Here is an 18,138-nt window from a genome sequence, read left to right on the forward strand (position 1 = left end):
TCTTGCCATTCAATCATTTTGGTCCTAAGCCTCTTCTGGGGCCTCATCGAGTCTCTTTGAAGCTGCAGGTCAAACGCAGACCCCCATATCTCAATCTCATTGCCTATCCAGCCATTTGTGCTTCCTTCCTGGCTTATCCCAGGCAGGCTGCCAACATCAAGACGGCACATTTTCTTCTGACCAAGATGGCTCGTATCAGTCATTTCCAAAGCCCAAACGTCTGTGATGTTTTGGATCCACCGGAGTCCAAGGGAGGTCCCTGCCTCTGCATGGTCGAGGGGTCATGCAATTCTTTCACACTGAGGATTTTTTTAAATATATTTTTTTGCCGGCGCATTGGCTTATCACGGTGGATTAGAGCTCCGACAGTGAGGCTCAAGTTGGTCCGCGGTGGACTTCCAATGAGATAATAGGCGGAGCAGTTTTATCTTAGCTCCTCCTTTCTATGATCATGGACATCATCTTCTGTCATGTCCAAACACTAACCTTATCCAGAAGGAAAAAGATGCATTCAAGGCCTCCCTCTGACGGTAGCTCAGCTCGTAATCTGTGACCTGAGAATGGTGAAAATATAGGGATGGTTGCTTGTAAAAAAGCAATGGTTAAAAATAAAGCCTTTTATAATGATTTAGCAATTTCACTGATGCCTTTGTTTGATTTAATAAGAGTACTAGGTTTTTGTTTCACTGCAAATTGTTTTCCTCATCTATAAAATAATTGTTAAATACTGTGATCTCTCATTCATTGCGAGGGTTAGGTTCCAAAATGAACCCTTGATAAGCAAAATATGTGCAGTAGAAGGCCCAAGCATTCGTCTACGGAATAAAAGTACTGCATACTGTAAACCAAGGCTCTCCAAAGTGGTGCCTGCCCACTCTAGGTATCCCCGTAAGCAGACCAGAGTAGCCCGCAGACAGGCTCTGAAAATAGCTCATCAGTAATATATCAGATTTCTTGTGAATTTGATTTGTAAATGATCATTTTTAGTGGTTGTTTTTACCTCTAATAATTACAGCCTGGTAATAACATAGTGACAAGCTAACAATTTAGAAACATGTATCAAAGTGGTAGCCCTTCTTGCTAATCAGTAAAAAAAGTCCTCAGCTTCGAGGTTGGTGATGCCTGGTCTGAAGTCTTGTCTTAGCACATTTTTATACATATTATTATCTTAATCCGAGTATGTTTAATGATAACGTTAAGGATATGTCAAAATAGCCACCAAAGTGTTAAACTCCGACCTGACATTATTACCGTATTGTTTTAACTTTATGACACACTTGCCAGATATTCAAAAGTGCACCTTATAACCCGATTATAGACCATATTGTACCCGCATTAAAGACTGGAAAAACAGTAAATACAGTTGGAAATACATAACTGCTATGATATGTTTCTAAATACAGTAACCTTTTATGAATGATTAAGAATTGTTTTAATAGTCACACTAGATTTCTGGATATTCATCTTCTATGAAACATGTAAACATTTACATTTTTTTTTAGTGTAGTTTTATTTGTATGGGCCTCATTACCTGGTGCGCCTTCTATATGAAACAAAAAGCTAATTGAATATTTTGAGGGTGCGCCTTATCATGTGCAGCTTATAGTCCGGAAAATACAGTCACTTTTTCTCTTTTTAAAATACCAAATTGCCTTTGCTTTAAAACTGTTTTACACCAATAACTGTCTAAACTGCTTAGTTGTATTTTTTTCTTTGCTTAAAAGATGCTGGTGCAATTTTTATATTTTCACTTTGAAATATATTGAGGTATTTATTACCTTGTATTATATTGGAGAAACATTTTATGATAATAGTCGAGTCACATTTACTTAAAAAGCTGTTAATTTACAGGGAGCCTCAAAGGGCTGCACAGGCCTCAATTGAAGTCGACACAACATACCTATACTCAGATCTCAAACATACCCTCGTATGCAAGGAAAAACTCCCAAAATCCAGCATTAGGAAACTGAAGAAACCTTGAGAAGAAGCCATTTATGAAGTCGGTCCCATTCATCACCATCCATCCGTCATATGCACCGCTTATCCTCAATAGGGTCACGGGGGTGCTGGAGCCCATCCGAGTCATCTTCAGGCAGTGGGCAGGAGACACTGGTTGCCAGCCAATCACAGGGCACACTGGGACAGACAACTTACATGTTCATTCATAGAAATCCCATGCAGGCACGGGGAAAACATGCAAACTGCACCCGGGGAGGCTGCAGTAACTGGACTTGAACCCTGAACTATGCACCGTAGGGCTGCGCACTAACAACACAAACCACCCCCCTTTCATTGCATCGATGACGATTATTGACAAACTCATTTAGGTATATGTAACATTTCAAGGGGTAACTGTATCCAGCTTCACTAAACGAACCACAGCATAAAAGGTTAGTTTGTGTGAACAAGTTTATTTTATTTACCTAATACGCGCCCAAGAAGACACCTAAACAACATTCAGTAAAAAAAAAAAAACATTGATTTGAGTAATAATACACAAACTTTAATACCAATGATAGTATTTATAAATATTCATAGGTTGTGGAATGTTTGTTTTTTTCCACAGCGAAATCCTATCTAGTAGTCGCCGCATGTTTTTCTGGCATATTACTGCTACGCTGTGCTTTTTTGGTATTGGTTTTCATTCGCATTAGACAATAAAGTCCCATCCCAAGGCCAAATATTACATAATGTACCTGTTGGGTATTGTTTTCGTGGGAAGAACTTCCTGCAACTGAATATGTAAGCTACATATGAATGTCATGTTTACCCAACACATAGAGTATGTCACAAAAGTGAGTATACCACTCGGATTTCTTCAGAGATTCACTGTAATGGTTAATTGAACAACACTGAAGAAACATTGTGTAAAGCTAATATAGCAGTGTAAATTTGTTTTTCCCCTCAAAAAACTCAAAATATAGCCATTAGTGGCTAAACCCTTGGTAACAAAAGTGAATGCACCCTTAAGTGAAAGTTGTCTTCAGACAACAGGATATTTTTCCAGTAAGCCATGGCCTTTATTTACATACTTATTTTCATTGTGTAAAAGGGATGTTTCTTCAGTGGTGATTTATTAAAATAATAAAATACCTGCGGAATTGTGAGGGGTGGATTCACTTTTGTGACATACTGTATATGGGGAGGGATTAATTTAAAAAAAATGTACACACATTTGTTCAGATCCACAAACGTGTTTGCGATTTTGTTAAGATCTAAAAATTATGTATTGATAAATTGACACGCAACATTAAAATTGCATGTGTAAATCGCCGATATATTTGTGCAAAATATATGATTTTCACTGGATTTCCTCTTTTATTAGGACTGGAGAAATTAAAAAAAATGGTTTTGAAAGTTCTTAAAAGCGCGTAAATGTGGCCATGAAAAAGATGTAAAGCACCACCACAGGACATCGGTCACACTGCACCTATTAAGCTGCTCCTCGTTCTGTCCACTCTCATCCCTGGGCACAAATCATGAGTGTCCATCCCGTAAGAAGTCCATCTGCTTCTTTGCTTATGCCCCCCGCCCCTTTTCCATCCCTCTCCACCTGTCCGTGTCCCTCTTTCCAAGTATGCTGAAGCCTACATCCTGCATTTAGTGGCTTTTAGGCGAAGATGGTCATTTAGCAAGAAGGCCACCGGGCTGAGCTTGCTCACGCCTATCTGCGCTTTTCTATCGACTATGCGGCCGGAGGCAAATGCTGCAGAAGGAGCGGCTAGCGGGAAGCGACTCGTCCGTGGACGACCTTGCTCTCCGTTCACCTAACGACTTGGAGCGGCTCCCAGTCCACGGGATGGGGTCTTTTGGACTGGCACCAAGTCCTCTACCCCCGCAGATGTTATGTTAGCCAGCCACCAGATATGATGTATTGTCTTGATGTAGATAATAGTGCAAGGCCGCCAAATCACGGTTTTTTTCCCATGACTTCTTGCACAATTTATTTACTCATTTAATATCATAACATCTGTATGCATTTTCAGAAGCATTGTCCCTGAGTGCCAAAACATAAAAATGTTTTTCTTGTTTTGATATTAAAAAAAAACTTATAAAGGGTTTGGCGTTGCTCATCAATAAGTATCAACCGCTGGGAATAATATCAGTATGATAAATTACTATTAGATGGCAGGAGTGGTTACAATTCGAGCTTGGTCCACAAATCAAGAAGGCCCAACTTCCTAGTGTTTCTTCCTGTATCTGGCGAATGCGGGTGTGTTAGCATACTGAAGCAGTGTGGTGAGAGTCAAGAGACATCGGCAAATAGTAATAAATAATTAAAACTTCAACAAAGTGTATTCAATTTTAAAAAAAAAAAAAGAATCCCATAATTATCATCCGGTCTGAGAGGGATGACGTTTCGTACATGTCTGAGGGAACGCAGTCGCCAAGGGAACGCAAACGCCATGGTGACCGGGACTGTGTCAAAGTTATTGCAGAGTAATTGGATCACTCATGCATAGTGTATGCATCAGTAATGTAAGTGTTCTTCCAATAATATGTTTTTTTTTTTGCAAAGAAAGTTCCATTATCTTTTTGGAAAGCATAGTTTAGATATTGGAAGTATCACAAACAAAAAAAGAGACGGGTAGATGGCTAAAAAAATGCTGGTGTTTCGAGTAATTTTAATTACAGATAGTACAAATATTTTGTGGTAATAACAGATTATCACATTTTGTGCATTTGTTTATTGATTATTTTGGATTTAATCACACCCTGCAGTTATATAATTGCATATGATTTTATTGCAGGTCGATACTGTGTATTTTTTCTTAAGTTTAAACTTCATCATACACTCAAAATAAGGAGGGAAGCCATATATCGGTTTCGAACTTGCAAGGAAAACAGAGACAACCGCCTTCAGATAAGAAAATTCTATAGATCAGCCCTAAGGGTCGGAGATGTTCTTTTTAATGTTGATGTCTCTGCTGCAGTATCGCTAGCCGGCAATCTCCCCTGAACTGGGCAGGGAGCAGCCAATAAGCTTCTAGCTGTGTTGATTACTATCCTTATGTTTTTTTTCTGCGCTTGTCATTGTATTCTGACCGTTTTTGTATGGCGGCCAGATGAGGCCAGCGAGCCGTAGTTTGCTCACCTCTGCCACTTATGATAGCACATATTGAATTCAAACTTAGTTTTTATTTTGGATGGTCTTACCACGAAGGTTTCCCTCACACAGAAACAAAAACTATTTTCTTCCTTCCTGAATTTGAAATCTTACTGCCTACCCCCCGAAAAAATCCTGATGTGTTCACTGAGTAATTGATTTAATGAAGAAAGGTCTGGAAGGGTCCAGGTCAGTCCGGTGACCCCCCCTTAGAGTGCATATTGTCACATGTCTCAACTCCTTTTGCGGCCTCTAAGGTAAGTGGACGCTGCAGCTGCTCGGGACCGGCGCGCTCACCTTTTATTTGGGCCCCCGAACGCAACACAGAATCGGAAAGAAAAAGGCATGTTGCGGAAGAGATGCGTGCCTCCTTTAGTGGTGGTCAGCCAGCTGGCAACAATGCACATTAGAAAAGGTCATTTATATTTTCGAACTTCACTTCCGCGCATAAAAGTGAAGGAAATGTTCTTATTAATAAACCCGTAGACTATCAACTTTATGAATCACATGTTTTAATAAGTTGGAAAAGCTGGGCACGAAAATGAGGAGTAAAATGAGTCTTGGTAGTTTGTATTATAATCTGTGCTTATTAGCACTTGTTTTTGGTTGCACCACAGTGTAGAGAGGCAGCTAGTGGTTCAATATTACACAGTGTGATAAAAAGTGTCCCGATGGCAGGAGTGCCAACATGTAAAAAATATTGTTTTCCAGAAAGCCTCTATTAAATAACTTATATTATTGTTTTCCTTTTTTTCCTGCTTCTTTTTCTTTCGTTCTTTTTCCCCATTTTTCTATTTTTTTTTTACTTTCTTTTGAAGAAGAGAGTTCAATCATTTTTAGTTTCCAGTTTTTGTATTTTTCATTGTGCTTTTTAGCACTTATTTTTGGTTCCACTATATCAGGATTACTAAACATAAGGACTGGGCGCCACATCCGGCCCGTTGGATTATTTATTCCGGCCTGCCGTAACTTTCTGAGTATGTCAGAAAATCGTTTTAGCTCATTTATATCAAAGTTGTGATTTTTTTATTGATGAATACAAACCAAGTGTTTGTTCCCTCCGCTATAGCGCAGTAAAGGTGTAAAAGAGCTAATGACCAGTTTTGTTTCATGTTAAAGACAATATTGTGCAGTATTTTGTCAGCTTCAGTTGGCCCAGACTAGTAGTTTGATTTGGTATTATTGCCTGTTCAGTTCTAAGACTCGTTTTTAGTATTTATTTTTTATTTATTTCAAAGCAGTATGAGAATTGAAGCAAACATTTTTTTTTCATTCATAGCCCCCACTAGAGTTCATGTTTATGGTTAGTTGGTTCCAATATAAAGCTGCATTTACTCAAACACATTTTAACACATTGAAGGCCAAACGTGGAAATCATTTGTTTCCATTGTTTGTGAAAAAATGTGTTGTGCTGATTAAAAGAATCCCTTATCGTCTGTGATTATGATTGGTAGGGTAGGCTACAATTGTAGGCTGAATGATAAAGCATAGTACCAACCATAGCTGATACTTTTAAACTGATCCGGCCCACATGAGAACAAAAAGTCTATATTCCGCCCTTGAGCCAAACTAACTTTCACATGCCTGCACTACATGACTTCAAGTAATCAAATAATACACACTGTCCTTTTGAAAATGAGGTACCTTTTTGTATTGTATCCCGTTACAGTTTTTCTCAATTGCTTTAGTACGTTCCTTAGATCAGACTTGAAATTCTTAAAACTTTGTCATTTCTCAAAACACTTTGAACAAGGAGCATGGATTACATGCAAAAGACATTTTTTGTGCAAAGTTCTTTTACCGCTCAAGATGAAATTCCTGTGTCAATAAATAGTTCAGTGTTGTCAAATCCTTGTTTCATTGTGTACAAATAGACAGATGGATTGATTAGACATGTTCTCAATGCATCAGTTACTCTGGTAGAATATGTTAATACTCAAGATGGTTTATGTATCTTTTGAAAATAAATCTAGATAACACCTTTGTGGATGGCATATTGATTGAACAGATTACACTTATTTTTTACACTTTTTTGACAGACCATCAAATACAAGAATCAAAAGATTGCATAGAATATAAAAGCAATAACAAAAAAGAGCAACATTTTGAATGTGAACGTACAAGTGTCATGACTTAACCTTTAAACTAAAGTGATGCCTGGGTTGCCTTTTCCTGGAAGGGGAATTACCTCAAGGTTTCTTCATTTTTCTCATGTTGAGGTTTTTGAATTGTTCCTTGCCCTCATGTACGTTTTAGATCGGGGGGTGGTGTGATAATAGTCAGTTGTTTACAATAATATGTGGTCTCTGCAGCCCTTTGAGACTCTTTGTGATTAAAGGCTATACAAATAAACATGACTTGACTTGACTTGACTCCTTCCCCGTGGCTGCTGACCAAATCCACTTCCTTGTCCTTCCATTGCCAGACATCGCAAGGTTAGGGTTTGCTCTAGTTTTACTGTTCTGTATATATTTGCCAGTCAATAGTACATCAGACACACCTTTGACCTATCTCAGTGACCCAGTCCATCATTGGTTGATCTGAAGGTTACCTTTGTATTCATCGGTGAAAGAACGATTCACCTGGGATCAAGTTACCTAACCAAGACTGACTGAGAAAGTCATGAAAATGATTAGAAATGATCACACAGCGTGACAATATTATAATAATTTTCAGCCATTGAACAATGAACTAATTACCAAATGTTGCGGTTGGTGAGACGATTCAATAGTGACCCAGATGCAGATGATACTGTAGGAAACAGCAGAAAATTGTACCAAACCATTTGCATGGATGTACAAAAAACATCTGCAACTTGTTCAAAATAATGAGTAGCTGCTTTCTGGATGTGTGCTACTGATACAGCCTTGAGAGGACTGGACAAGAACTTTTGAGGATTTCTAGTCTGAGCAGAGAAACTTACTAAAATTGCAAAAAAACTCAGATTAGTGGAGAAGGCTTTTCTATTCTTGACTACATGGCTGCCTCCCGCCTCTATAGCGGCAACCTTGCAAGGTGCCCCTGCAGAGGGCGCAGGTGCAACAGCCCCCCCAACACCCACCCCACGTTTTTTAAGGTGACAACTTCAAAGGAAAATCTGCCCACAATTCAATTAGTGTTTTTGGTGTGTGCAAGTGTCAGTGATATTGTCATTTCACCCCATTTCTGTTTTTATGGTTTTTTCCTGTTCTTTTTTTTCTCTTTGTCCTCCCGTTGGCGTCTGCAAGTCTGCATGGGCCGGTTACTGATTTGCAGGCGGCGTGTTAAGGTGGCCCGTGTAAGTACATTTCCACGGGCGTCCCACGAAAGGAGAACAAATCGCTGACAAAGGAGCGCCTTTTCCCATTCAGACGCGTCGTTAGGACAACCCCAAAAGTATTCCCTGGATAATAAGTTCCACTTCAAAGCTTTTCCCATTCGAGGGTGACCGCCGCCTCCATGCATTTCCCCCCCTCTCCCTTTATTTTATAAACTCCCTCCTCACGCAAATGTAAGAGCGACTTTTTTTTTATTTTTTGATTGAGAAAGACGAAGGAGAAGCTTTTAGACTGCGAAAATGTTTTGAAGATTTGAAGCACCCTTTTATTTTTTTCGACACTGGGGTTGCAAAGAAAATGTCATTGGCATTTTTTAAAATTAATGACACTAAAGACAATGTTGAATCTCTGAACTAAACTCCTTCCTCACGCAATATAAGAGCGACTTTTTGTTGATTTTGGGGGGAATGAGAAAGACGAACGAAAAACTTTTAGGCTGAAAAAAATATTTTCAAGATAATAGTTGTCGTGGGCTATAATGTTAAAATTAGGGATTATAATTAATCTCCCAGGTTTTTTAAACCTCATCTTTCTGCGAAGCATGCATGCGTGATTTTAGAAAAATACTGTAGTTTTTAATACATATAGTTGACTGCAATTGCATTGGGACAGTACTAATTAAACGTATTGATATAAACATTTACAATGAGAGAAAAAAAAACCCACCCCTCCCCCCCAAAGAAAATAATACAATATAATACAATGTAATTATTGTTAAATGTAATGTCCATGCAACATGTGAAAATAAAAAAGTGCCACCTTGATGGTGCATGAACATGTACAATATAAAATAACAATTAAGGTAATAAGTTAAGGGTATGAGTGTAAAAATAATTAATAATAAACATCTTGTTGTCTTTGGGTTAAAACGTCCTGCCACTGTGTTGTTAAAACCCCTAAGCAAATATCCCTAGACTGTATTTTATTCAACTTTAAATGTTGTGACATTTACTGAATGGTCGCATTAGTACAAAAAAAATGTTTTTATCCACATTTCCATGTAAACTGAATAAAAAGTACAAAGATTGTCCCTAAAATGCGGACAACACGAAGGTTGAATAATAAAACTAAAATAAAGAACCAAAGCATAAAATGTCTTGCTTGCTGAGTAGTTATTATTCATCATCATTATAATTTTTATGGAAAGGGAAAAATGTAAAAAAAAATGAGGAGAAATGAAAAATATAATTTGTTTAAAAAATGATTACACTATTTTGGGGGATATTTATTTTTACAAAGAAAAAACGCTAAGCAAAAAAATTGATATAGTCAATACACTCTGATCATTTTCCATTTTTTTCAGTTGTGTTTACATTAATATATTTCAATGAAAATGCAGAATACCACACCCAGGCAATCAATGTTATTATTTGATAGCATTCTTTTGTCAAATTAGCTACAATTTCACAAACAACAGGCGAAAATGATGCAGTTAAATAATATTCTATATTTTTGAATTGTTTTTGTATATTATGTGGGCTTCATGTATTTATGTTTATTTTTACACATTACATGTCCATCACGCATAACTTATTTATTTTTACGGCTTGTTTCCTCTGTGGACCTTTAATTTAACGTGACGTGAATTTGCAAGCCTTTAAGGGATGCATTTTTTTTTTTTTTTGCATGGCTTCCTATGTTTTGAGTCGCGCGTGGGCCCTTCCACGCATGCAGAGGCCTCTCCATAGAGGGCCACATTGGGCCTTTGTCATTTTCAATGCGTCATTTTGGATTCATTTTTTTTTGCTTTTTAAAACATTTTGTTTTGTTCTTTGCGAGGTTTTGCAACACACGAAGGAGTAAAGTGATGATATTTTTTGATTCGAATGAAAAAAAAATCACTTCCCTCTCAAAATAAAACCAGAAAAGAAACAATCCGCGCTGCAGTGATTGGACACAAGTATCGCCATTCAGTCCTTATTTATTTTATGAACGTGATTTTTTTTTAATACTGTCAATTATTTTTTACAGTCAGTTCCTCATTTTTTTCAAATATCCATCATCTACGAATGGTACCAAAATCTCAACGAAAGAGACACATCACTGACATTTAATAATAGTATTAATAATAATAATAGTAATAATAATAATATTCATAATCATAAAAATAATAATAACATCAAAGGCATGCGAAAAAGGTCTCTTAAGAACTTTCACATTATACAGTATATTCAAGTCAGTCATTTTAGGACAAGAAAATGAATTCAATTAAAAAAAATCTGCAAATTAAAAATTGAAAAATATATACTAAAAGATACAAAAATATCAGCAGGGTACTACCACAAAAACTGGTAATATTATTATCATCATTTCTTTGGTGCTTCTGAAATTCCAGTACAACATTGAAAACAGCAAATAAATATACAAAAATAAGCCGAGAGAGTGAATAAAAACTACAACGTTCACAAATATGAGGACACGCGAATATTTACAAATCCAACCAAGCCTGACAGTGTATTTTTAAAGGTCTTCTGGATTTTTTCAGGGTTTTTTTCGCATAAAATATAGACTTAAATACCTCTTAAATATTACAAAAACACACAATAAAACCACCCTTGAGACTTTTTTTCAAACATGTACCCTTTCTTTTAGTAGACAACAGTTCATAAAATTGCAAAGAGTTACGAGACAATACCGAATATATTTTAATACCACATTTAAAACAGTGGACAGCAACCACCGGGTCGCGGGCCGGTACCGGGCCGTGGGTCGTCTGGTACCGGGCTAAACGGAAAGAAAGAAAAAATGCCATATATTTTGCTTAAACTGTATATAATGCTTATTAGTTTTATCAACATAAGAAATGAAAGTTTGAGTGCTGTTATACGTGAGGTTTTACAGTAGTATATTACCGTAATTGGGCAATGATGGCTCAGTCAAAAATATCACTGACCAAATTTGTACAATATTGGATGTGATGGGAATTGAACCCCAAAAGAGACGATGATAGTGCTGGATCCTAACCACTAGACCACTATAGAGGTAGATAGACAAAGAAAATCCTTTCGATTTTATCTCATCATTACTGTATTTTTACGGTACCATGTTGTTGAAGAGGTCGGGCCATGATTAAAATTATTTGTTGACTATCAACACAATACCATAATAAAAAAGATGGTGTTTTTTATATAATGTCCTTCAAATTCTGACTCATCATTAGATACACCAAAGTGTTTTTTTCCTTCATCGTGCTTTATTGCCTTTGTTGATATAAATTAGGAAGGTACCACAACTAAAAGAAGTGTGTTAATGAGATAAAACCTAATGCATTTTCCTATGTCATCAACATGCCTATAATTTACAATATTTATTGAATGTCCTTTAAGGTCTGGTTCATTTTCAGACACAATAGAGCGTTGATTCCCTCGTCATTCTTTATTACGCTATTTTTTTATCTTTCAGGATAGTACTCTGACTAAAGGTATTGTGATAATGATATTAAACCTAATGCATTTTTTCATGTCTTCTACATGACTATAATTTACAATATATATATATATATATATATATATATATATATATATATATATATATATTCACTGTCCTTTAAAGCCAAATACATTATCAAACACACTAAAGTGTTGATTCCCTCATCATGGTTTTATAATTGTATTTATATTTTACAGCAAGGTACCCTGACTAAAGGTATTGTGATAATGAGATGAAACCTAAGGCATTTTTCCATGTCATCTACATGACAATAATTTACAATGTATATATTCAATGTCCTTTAAAGCCTTAAACATTATCAAACACACTAAAGATTTTATTCCCTCGTCATGCTTTAATAATTTTATTTATATTTTTCAAGAATTTATTGTGATGATGTAATGTGATGAGATAAAACCTAATACATTTTCTATATCATCTACATGACTATAATATACAATGTATATATTTGATGTCCTTTAAAATAATTTTCATTATCAGACACACTAAAGCGTTGATTCCCTCGTCATGCTTTATTACGTGTATCTCTATCTTTCAGGAAGGTACTGTGACTAAAGGTATTGACATAATGAAATAAAATAGAATGCATTTTCCTATGTCATCTACTAAAATGTATGTATTTAATGTCTGTCATGGCCCCACCTCTTCGGCAACGTGGTAATGTAAAAATAGTGTAATGATGAGATAGAATCGAATGCCTTTTCCTGTGTCATTTACAACTCTGGTGGTCCTGTAGTTGAGATTCTACATTCTCACCACTGTGATATTTATCGACGGATCAGTCATTGCTCAAATGAACTTTGTGTATTCGTCACACCCAAACTTTGAATTCTTTGGTGGGTGCTCTCACCCCACAATCCGGGTTCGATTCCCCTCATGATAATCTTTGACACAATTTGTGTGACCATTAATGCTTAAGTTGAGCTGCAAATCGTGAAACTCTTTTGTTTACTGATTTTTATAGGGGTGCGTTGCACATGAATGTAGTATATTATAAGCACAATTGTTTGGAAAAAAACTATGCCAAGACACTTGTCGATGAGAATATTGCTGAAATTTGCTAAACTGAAAAATGTCCAATCTGATTGAGTGCTTGCAGAAAAGCCACGCCCCCCACCCCGTTTGTCTTCCCTACCCGAAGGGCGTCAATCATAGCATGGTCCTGGGATCCGAGTTTCTAAAGCAGTCCTCCCCTTCGGATTCCGAGGTGGGCATGTCGCTGGAGGGCGAGTGCAGGTCGTGGCGGTGGGGGAGCCGCTGGTGGGGCCCCCCGGCCGCGCTGCCCTGACAAACGTACCACTCGTTCAAGTTAGTCAGCTGAGGGGACAAACTGGCCGAGCGGTTCCTCTGCGGCGGGGAGAGTTGTTCGCCTAGCTGTTCGGAACTGGCGGTCGAGGGGATGTAGGTGGTCGGGTTCCCTGTGGGCGGGGGGCTTTTGCAGTGCACCTTCATGTGCTTGCGCAAAGAACTGGGATGCGTGTAGGACTTGTCACATCCGCGTACTTTGCAGTAGTAGGGTTTGTCGGACGTGTGCACGTGAGAATGCTTCTTCCGGTCGCTGCTGTTGGCGAACTTCCGGTCGCAGCCTTCGAACTCGCACTTGAAGGGCTTCTCACCTTGAGCACAACACAGATCACAGATTTTTTTTTTCCGGTTTTGACATCTTGAACGCATGAACAACTTCCATTACTGCCCCCCCCTTCCCTGTCACATGCATGTTTTACAGTGTGAACATGTGTAACATGCCTTGAGGCCCATGGGGGGCGGGGGTGTTGTTTTATAGCTTAGGAACACATGCAACACGTACTTTATATCGCGCATGCGCATTGCCGCTTTGCAGGCAATGCTTTATAGCAATGTTTCTCAACTCGTGGGTCGGGACCCAAACGTGAGCCGCGGACCCGTTTTCAGTGGGTCTCAGGCCTTTGCTTAAGCGGAAAATGCTTAGAAAAAAAAATTATAATTAAGGGTCATTTAACTCCTTTATAGTAGATCATGTGAATTCCCTGCGATCGCGGGTAAACACACTCAGTTTTATACCAGAGAAACAAAATAAGGTTCTTCACATATGTTGAGCATAGCCAAGCGGAGATACATATGAGAATATGCGAGATATGGATTTTATTATCTTGATGACAAAGCCACTAAAGTGAATTATGTTGGATTTAATTAAAAATTCAGCTAACTGAGCATTAAAGGAATACCTTTTTTTTTTTTCAAATGCTTTTATGTATACTGAAAAATCCTTTTATTTAATACATTTGACAAGTATTTTTTTGGGGGGGGATCACAACTTGTATCTATACATGTATATGTAGGGTGGGATGGGGGTTCCTGAACTCAGACCAGTGCAGGCTGTACTAAATGTTTTTCAAGCGTAAAACAGATTTAAGGTTTCAATAATAAGATGCCTGTGTAATGCCACTTTACAGCCAATAAGATTTCATAATACTTTACCAAGTCAATTTGGAGGTTTTGAGCTGATTAATGGCTTTTTTTTTTTTGTTTTCATGTAGATAAAAATGTGTCTAGATACTTACAAGTATGTGTGCAGACAACGATCACTTGATATTGGTGGGCACACGTCCCCTCCGTCCACGCCAAAACTACGACCTTGTCATTGTATATTGCGCATGTGCAACGCAACGCTTCAGTCAATAGGACTTTATAGTACTTTATTAAGCGCATTTTTAGGTGTTAAACTGATATAGGGATTTGGTTTTTGTGTCGATATTAAAACATGTCGATGTGCTTTACCTATTCTGGCAAGTGCGAAGTTTTGGCATGGGTGCAGAGCGCGTGTGCCGATCAATAATATCATGCGAACATTGGTTTGTCCTCAACAATATTATATGATAACTTAAACAATTAAATTTAATTCACTCATCTTGTTGTCATTAAAATCAAGGTGGTGAAGCATTGTAACGAGATTAGACATGGCACTGAAGGGAAGACATGTAATACAGACTTTAAAGTTAAAAATAAGATAAAAGAAGGCAGGGATAAATATTCCAAATAAGTAGTGCTTAGACCTAAGTTATAATGAAAGAAGAGATCATTGTAACAGTGTAATGCAATGAAAACGCAAGACCAAACCTACGCCCTGGTATGTTGTGATAAATGATCTCATTTTTTATATTCAATATCGCACCGAACATCATTTTCGTTACACTTTTCCCGTCGTTAGAGTAGAGCAAAAGTTTGGTTTCGGTGCGCCTCAATACGCGTGACTGACCTGTGTGCGTCCTCTTGTGGATCTTCAAGTTCTCGGAGCGCGCAAAGACTTTTCCGCAGCCGGGGAACGGACACGGGAAGGGTTTCTCTCCGGTGTGCACTCGGATGTGGTTTATGAGTTTATACTTGGCCTTGAACGCCTTCCCCTCCCTGGGGCATTCCTCCCAGAAGCAAACGTGCGAGCTCTGTTCGGGCCCGCCGACGTGCTCCACGGTGACATGGTTTACCAATTCGTGCATGGTGCTGTAGGTTTTGGAGCAGGGTTTCTTGGGACTCTGCAGCTCCGGTTCGATCCACTTGCAGATGAGTTCTTGTTTAATGGGCTGGCGCATGTAGCGCAAGAAGGCCCCCGTGGGCACGTTGTTGTAACTGTAGTCCTGTCTGAAGTGGTCCGACCTGGGGTATAGTTCCCCGGGCAAGCTCAGGCGCATTTGGCCGTTGAGATGGTGAGCGTGCGGGTGCGCGTGCGGGTGCGAGGCCGGTGACGCTTGCTCGTGGAGCCCGGAGAAGAGGGAGTGCGCTCCGCTTTCCACGTGGTTGTACGCACCTGTTGGGGAGATGAAGACGCCGTGGTGGGGGTGGGGGGAGGTCTGGTCACTGAGAGCGTGCATGGCTGAGGCTGACAGCTCTCTCCTGAGGATCAAGTCGGTCCTGCTGCTGGAGAAGCCCCCGTGGGGGTGATGGTGGTGGTGGAAGCCCACGGAGCTCTGCGCCTGGGCAAAGGAGGCTGCGGTGGCCGTCTGCGCTTCGTGATGGCTGGGCATGTGCTGCGAGGGACTGAGCTTGAGCGCGCTGCTCTGCGCCATGTGCTCCGGTCCGAATGGAGTGAGTGCCACGCCGGGGTCGTTGGCCATCTCCCCGGGGTGGAGGTGGGCATGGTGGGAGAGAGGGTGATGCCCCCCGAGCCCCGGGAAACCTGTCATGTTGTGATGAGGGAGGACTTGACCGGCGGTCAAATCTGCTAATCTTAACGCGGGGTTCCTCTTGCTCAAAGGGGCTTCCATGACTACTCCATGCGCGCGCCCTCATGCACCACGCATGGAAATATGGATATGAGAGGCTCGAGAAGTTCTTTTGTCCGGTGTGGAACTCTGCTCGTTTTTACCCCCTCTTCGCTTAGTCTTAGTGAAGGGTCGTTTGCAAACGAAACGGCTTTAAGAGCCGGGTGTTTGATGTAAGTGACGGGAGCACGCTCCAGGTCAATACGATGCCGGCTCCCTTTCGAAACGCGCTCTCTCTAGCTTTCTCTTAGTAACATTCACTTCATTTCTTTCTCTCTTTCTTTCTTTCTTTCTTTCTTTCTTTCTTTCTTTCTTTCTTTCTTTCTTTCTTTCTTTCTTTCTTTCTTTCTTTCTTTCTTTCTTTCTTTCTATCTTTCTTTCTTTCTTTTTTTCTTTCCTTCTTTCTTTACTTTATTTATTTTACTTCATTTCACCACATTTAACTTCATTTTACTTTATTTCACTTTATTTCACTTTTTCTCTCTTTCTCTTTCATTCTCTCTCTTTCCCCTTCTTCTCCTCTCTCTCATTCACTCTTTTGCTCTCTCATTCATTCTCTTTGTTTTTCTGTCTCTCTTTGATTCCTTTCCGCTCTCTCTCTTTTTTTCGTTTTTTTCGTTCTCTCTCTATTTCTCACTTAGTCCTTTACTTCTCCCCCTCATTTACTCTCTTTCGATTGCTCATCCTTATTCTGTTTCCTTTGTCTTTCTCTCTACTTCTTCCTTGTCCTTACTTTACACTATTTTTCTCTCAGTCACTGACTATCTCTCTCATACTCTGTTTCATGTTCTTTCACTGTTTCCACTTTTTTCACTTATTTTAGTTTATTTCACTTTATTTCACTTGCCTTCTCTTTATTTCACTTTCTTTCACCTTTTCACTTCCTTTAAGTATCTTTCACTCACCTTTACTCCTTTAACTTGTTTTTAATCCTTCAACATATATATATATATATATATATATATATATATATATATATATATATATATATATATATATATATATATATAGATATATATATATATATATATACATATATATATATATATATATATATATATATATATATATATATATATATATATATATATATATATATATATATATATATATATATATATATATATATATATATATAAACATGTAATGAAAACCCTCCATGGGAAAAAGTAAGACAAAAGTCTGTCTGAATAAATAATTATATATATAATATATATATATATATATATATATATATATATATATATATATATATATATATATATATATATATATATATATATATATATATATATATATATATATATATATATATATATATATATATATATATATGGGGCAGCATTAGCTCAGGAGGTAGAGTGCTCGTCTTGAGATCGCAGGTTCGATTCCAGGCTCCTCGGTGTTATATCTCGAAGTGTCCTTGGTGTGGGAGTGTGTGTGAATGGTTAAGAGTGAAGCACATTGTCAAGCCCTTTGGGAGGTCTTCATTGACTTGAAAAGCTCGAAGGCACTTGTCAATATGAGTGGCACCTTCTCTGTGTTGTTCACCTACTATAAAGAGTTTGAAAGTCCAAATTAAGTAAAAGTTCACCGTCTATTGAATCACCAAAGGCTAGAATGATATTGCAGCAAAATACATTTTCAAAAACAAAACATTTGGTGCACAATGTTTTATTTTCTTTGTTAATAAAGCATTTAAAACCAAAACAAAATTAGGAAGAACCGTTCGGGAGCCGAACGCACCAGCTCTTTTCGCAAGCCAAGCCAAAAAAGCCAATTCTCTAAAAAGAGCCGAAATTCCCATGACTAGAATGCACAACAGTTGGAGCACGCAGTGGGGGGACCCGCTTTAGAAATGCCACCGCGGGTATTGGACGGATTTGGGTGAGTGGCAGCCCGGCGGACGAGGCGATTGGCTGACGTTCAACGGAGGGGCCCAGCGGGGGGCCACCCTGCACCCCCCTTCTGCCCCACCCCACTTCTCCTCCTCCTCACGCTGCACTACAAAAAAGTTTGGAGTCGCAAA

At 38.6% G+C, this 18,138-nt stretch overlaps 2 protein-coding genes across 7 annotated transcripts in view; one reads left to right on the forward strand and one right to left on the reverse strand.

Moving 5' to 3' along the window:
• The window catches only part of clybl (citrate lyase beta like), a 117,004-nt gene that overhangs the window by 96,148 nt on the left and 2,718 nt on the right, over positions 1 to 18,138 (forward strand). For 2 of the 6 annotated variants that reach the window (XM_088353391.1, XM_088353394.1), the window contains exon 9: positions 1,852 to 4,041. The exons of 3 other annotated variants lie outside the window; for them this stretch is intronic. The gene's annotated coding sequence lies outside the window, so the exon portion shown is untranslated. Of the gene's footprint in view, positions 1 to 1,851; positions 4,042 to 18,138 lie in introns of those variants that run through there. One more of the 6 variants, XM_088353396.1, reaches the window with a different exon arrangement.
• On the reverse strand, positions 10,370 to 16,173 carry zic5 (Zic family zinc finger 5). Its single transcript, XM_088353385.1, has 2 exons — positions 15,110 to 16,173; positions 10,370 to 13,490 (listed from the first exon to the last, which is right to left on the reverse strand). Exons 1-2 carry the CDS (start codon positions 16,110 to 16,112, stop codon positions 13,024 to 13,026), a joined length of 1,470 nt encoding a protein of 489 aa, XP_088209511.1. The 5' UTR covers positions 16,113 to 16,173; the 3' UTR covers positions 10,370 to 13,023.

Source organism: Urocampus carinirostris, chromosome 14, assembly GCF_059441175.1.
Source record: "Urocampus carinirostris isolate Australia breed hairy pipefish chromosome 14, RoL_Ucar_1.0, whole genome shotgun sequence".
In the NCBI taxonomy this organism is placed as follows: Eukaryota; Metazoa; Chordata; class Actinopteri; order Syngnathiformes; family Syngnathidae; genus Urocampus; species Urocampus carinirostris.

Excerpts from the sequence above, each read along its gene's own strand:
- zic5 (XM_088353385.1), bottom strand. The coding sequence starts at position 16,112 with ATGGAAGCCCCTTTGAGCAAGAGGAACCCCGCGTTAAGATTAGCAGAT. Across the intron at positions 13,491-15,109 it reads CCACAAGAGGACGCACACAG|GTGAGAAGCCCTTCAAGTGC; the intron begins GTCAGTCACGCG and ends GTTGTGCTCAAG.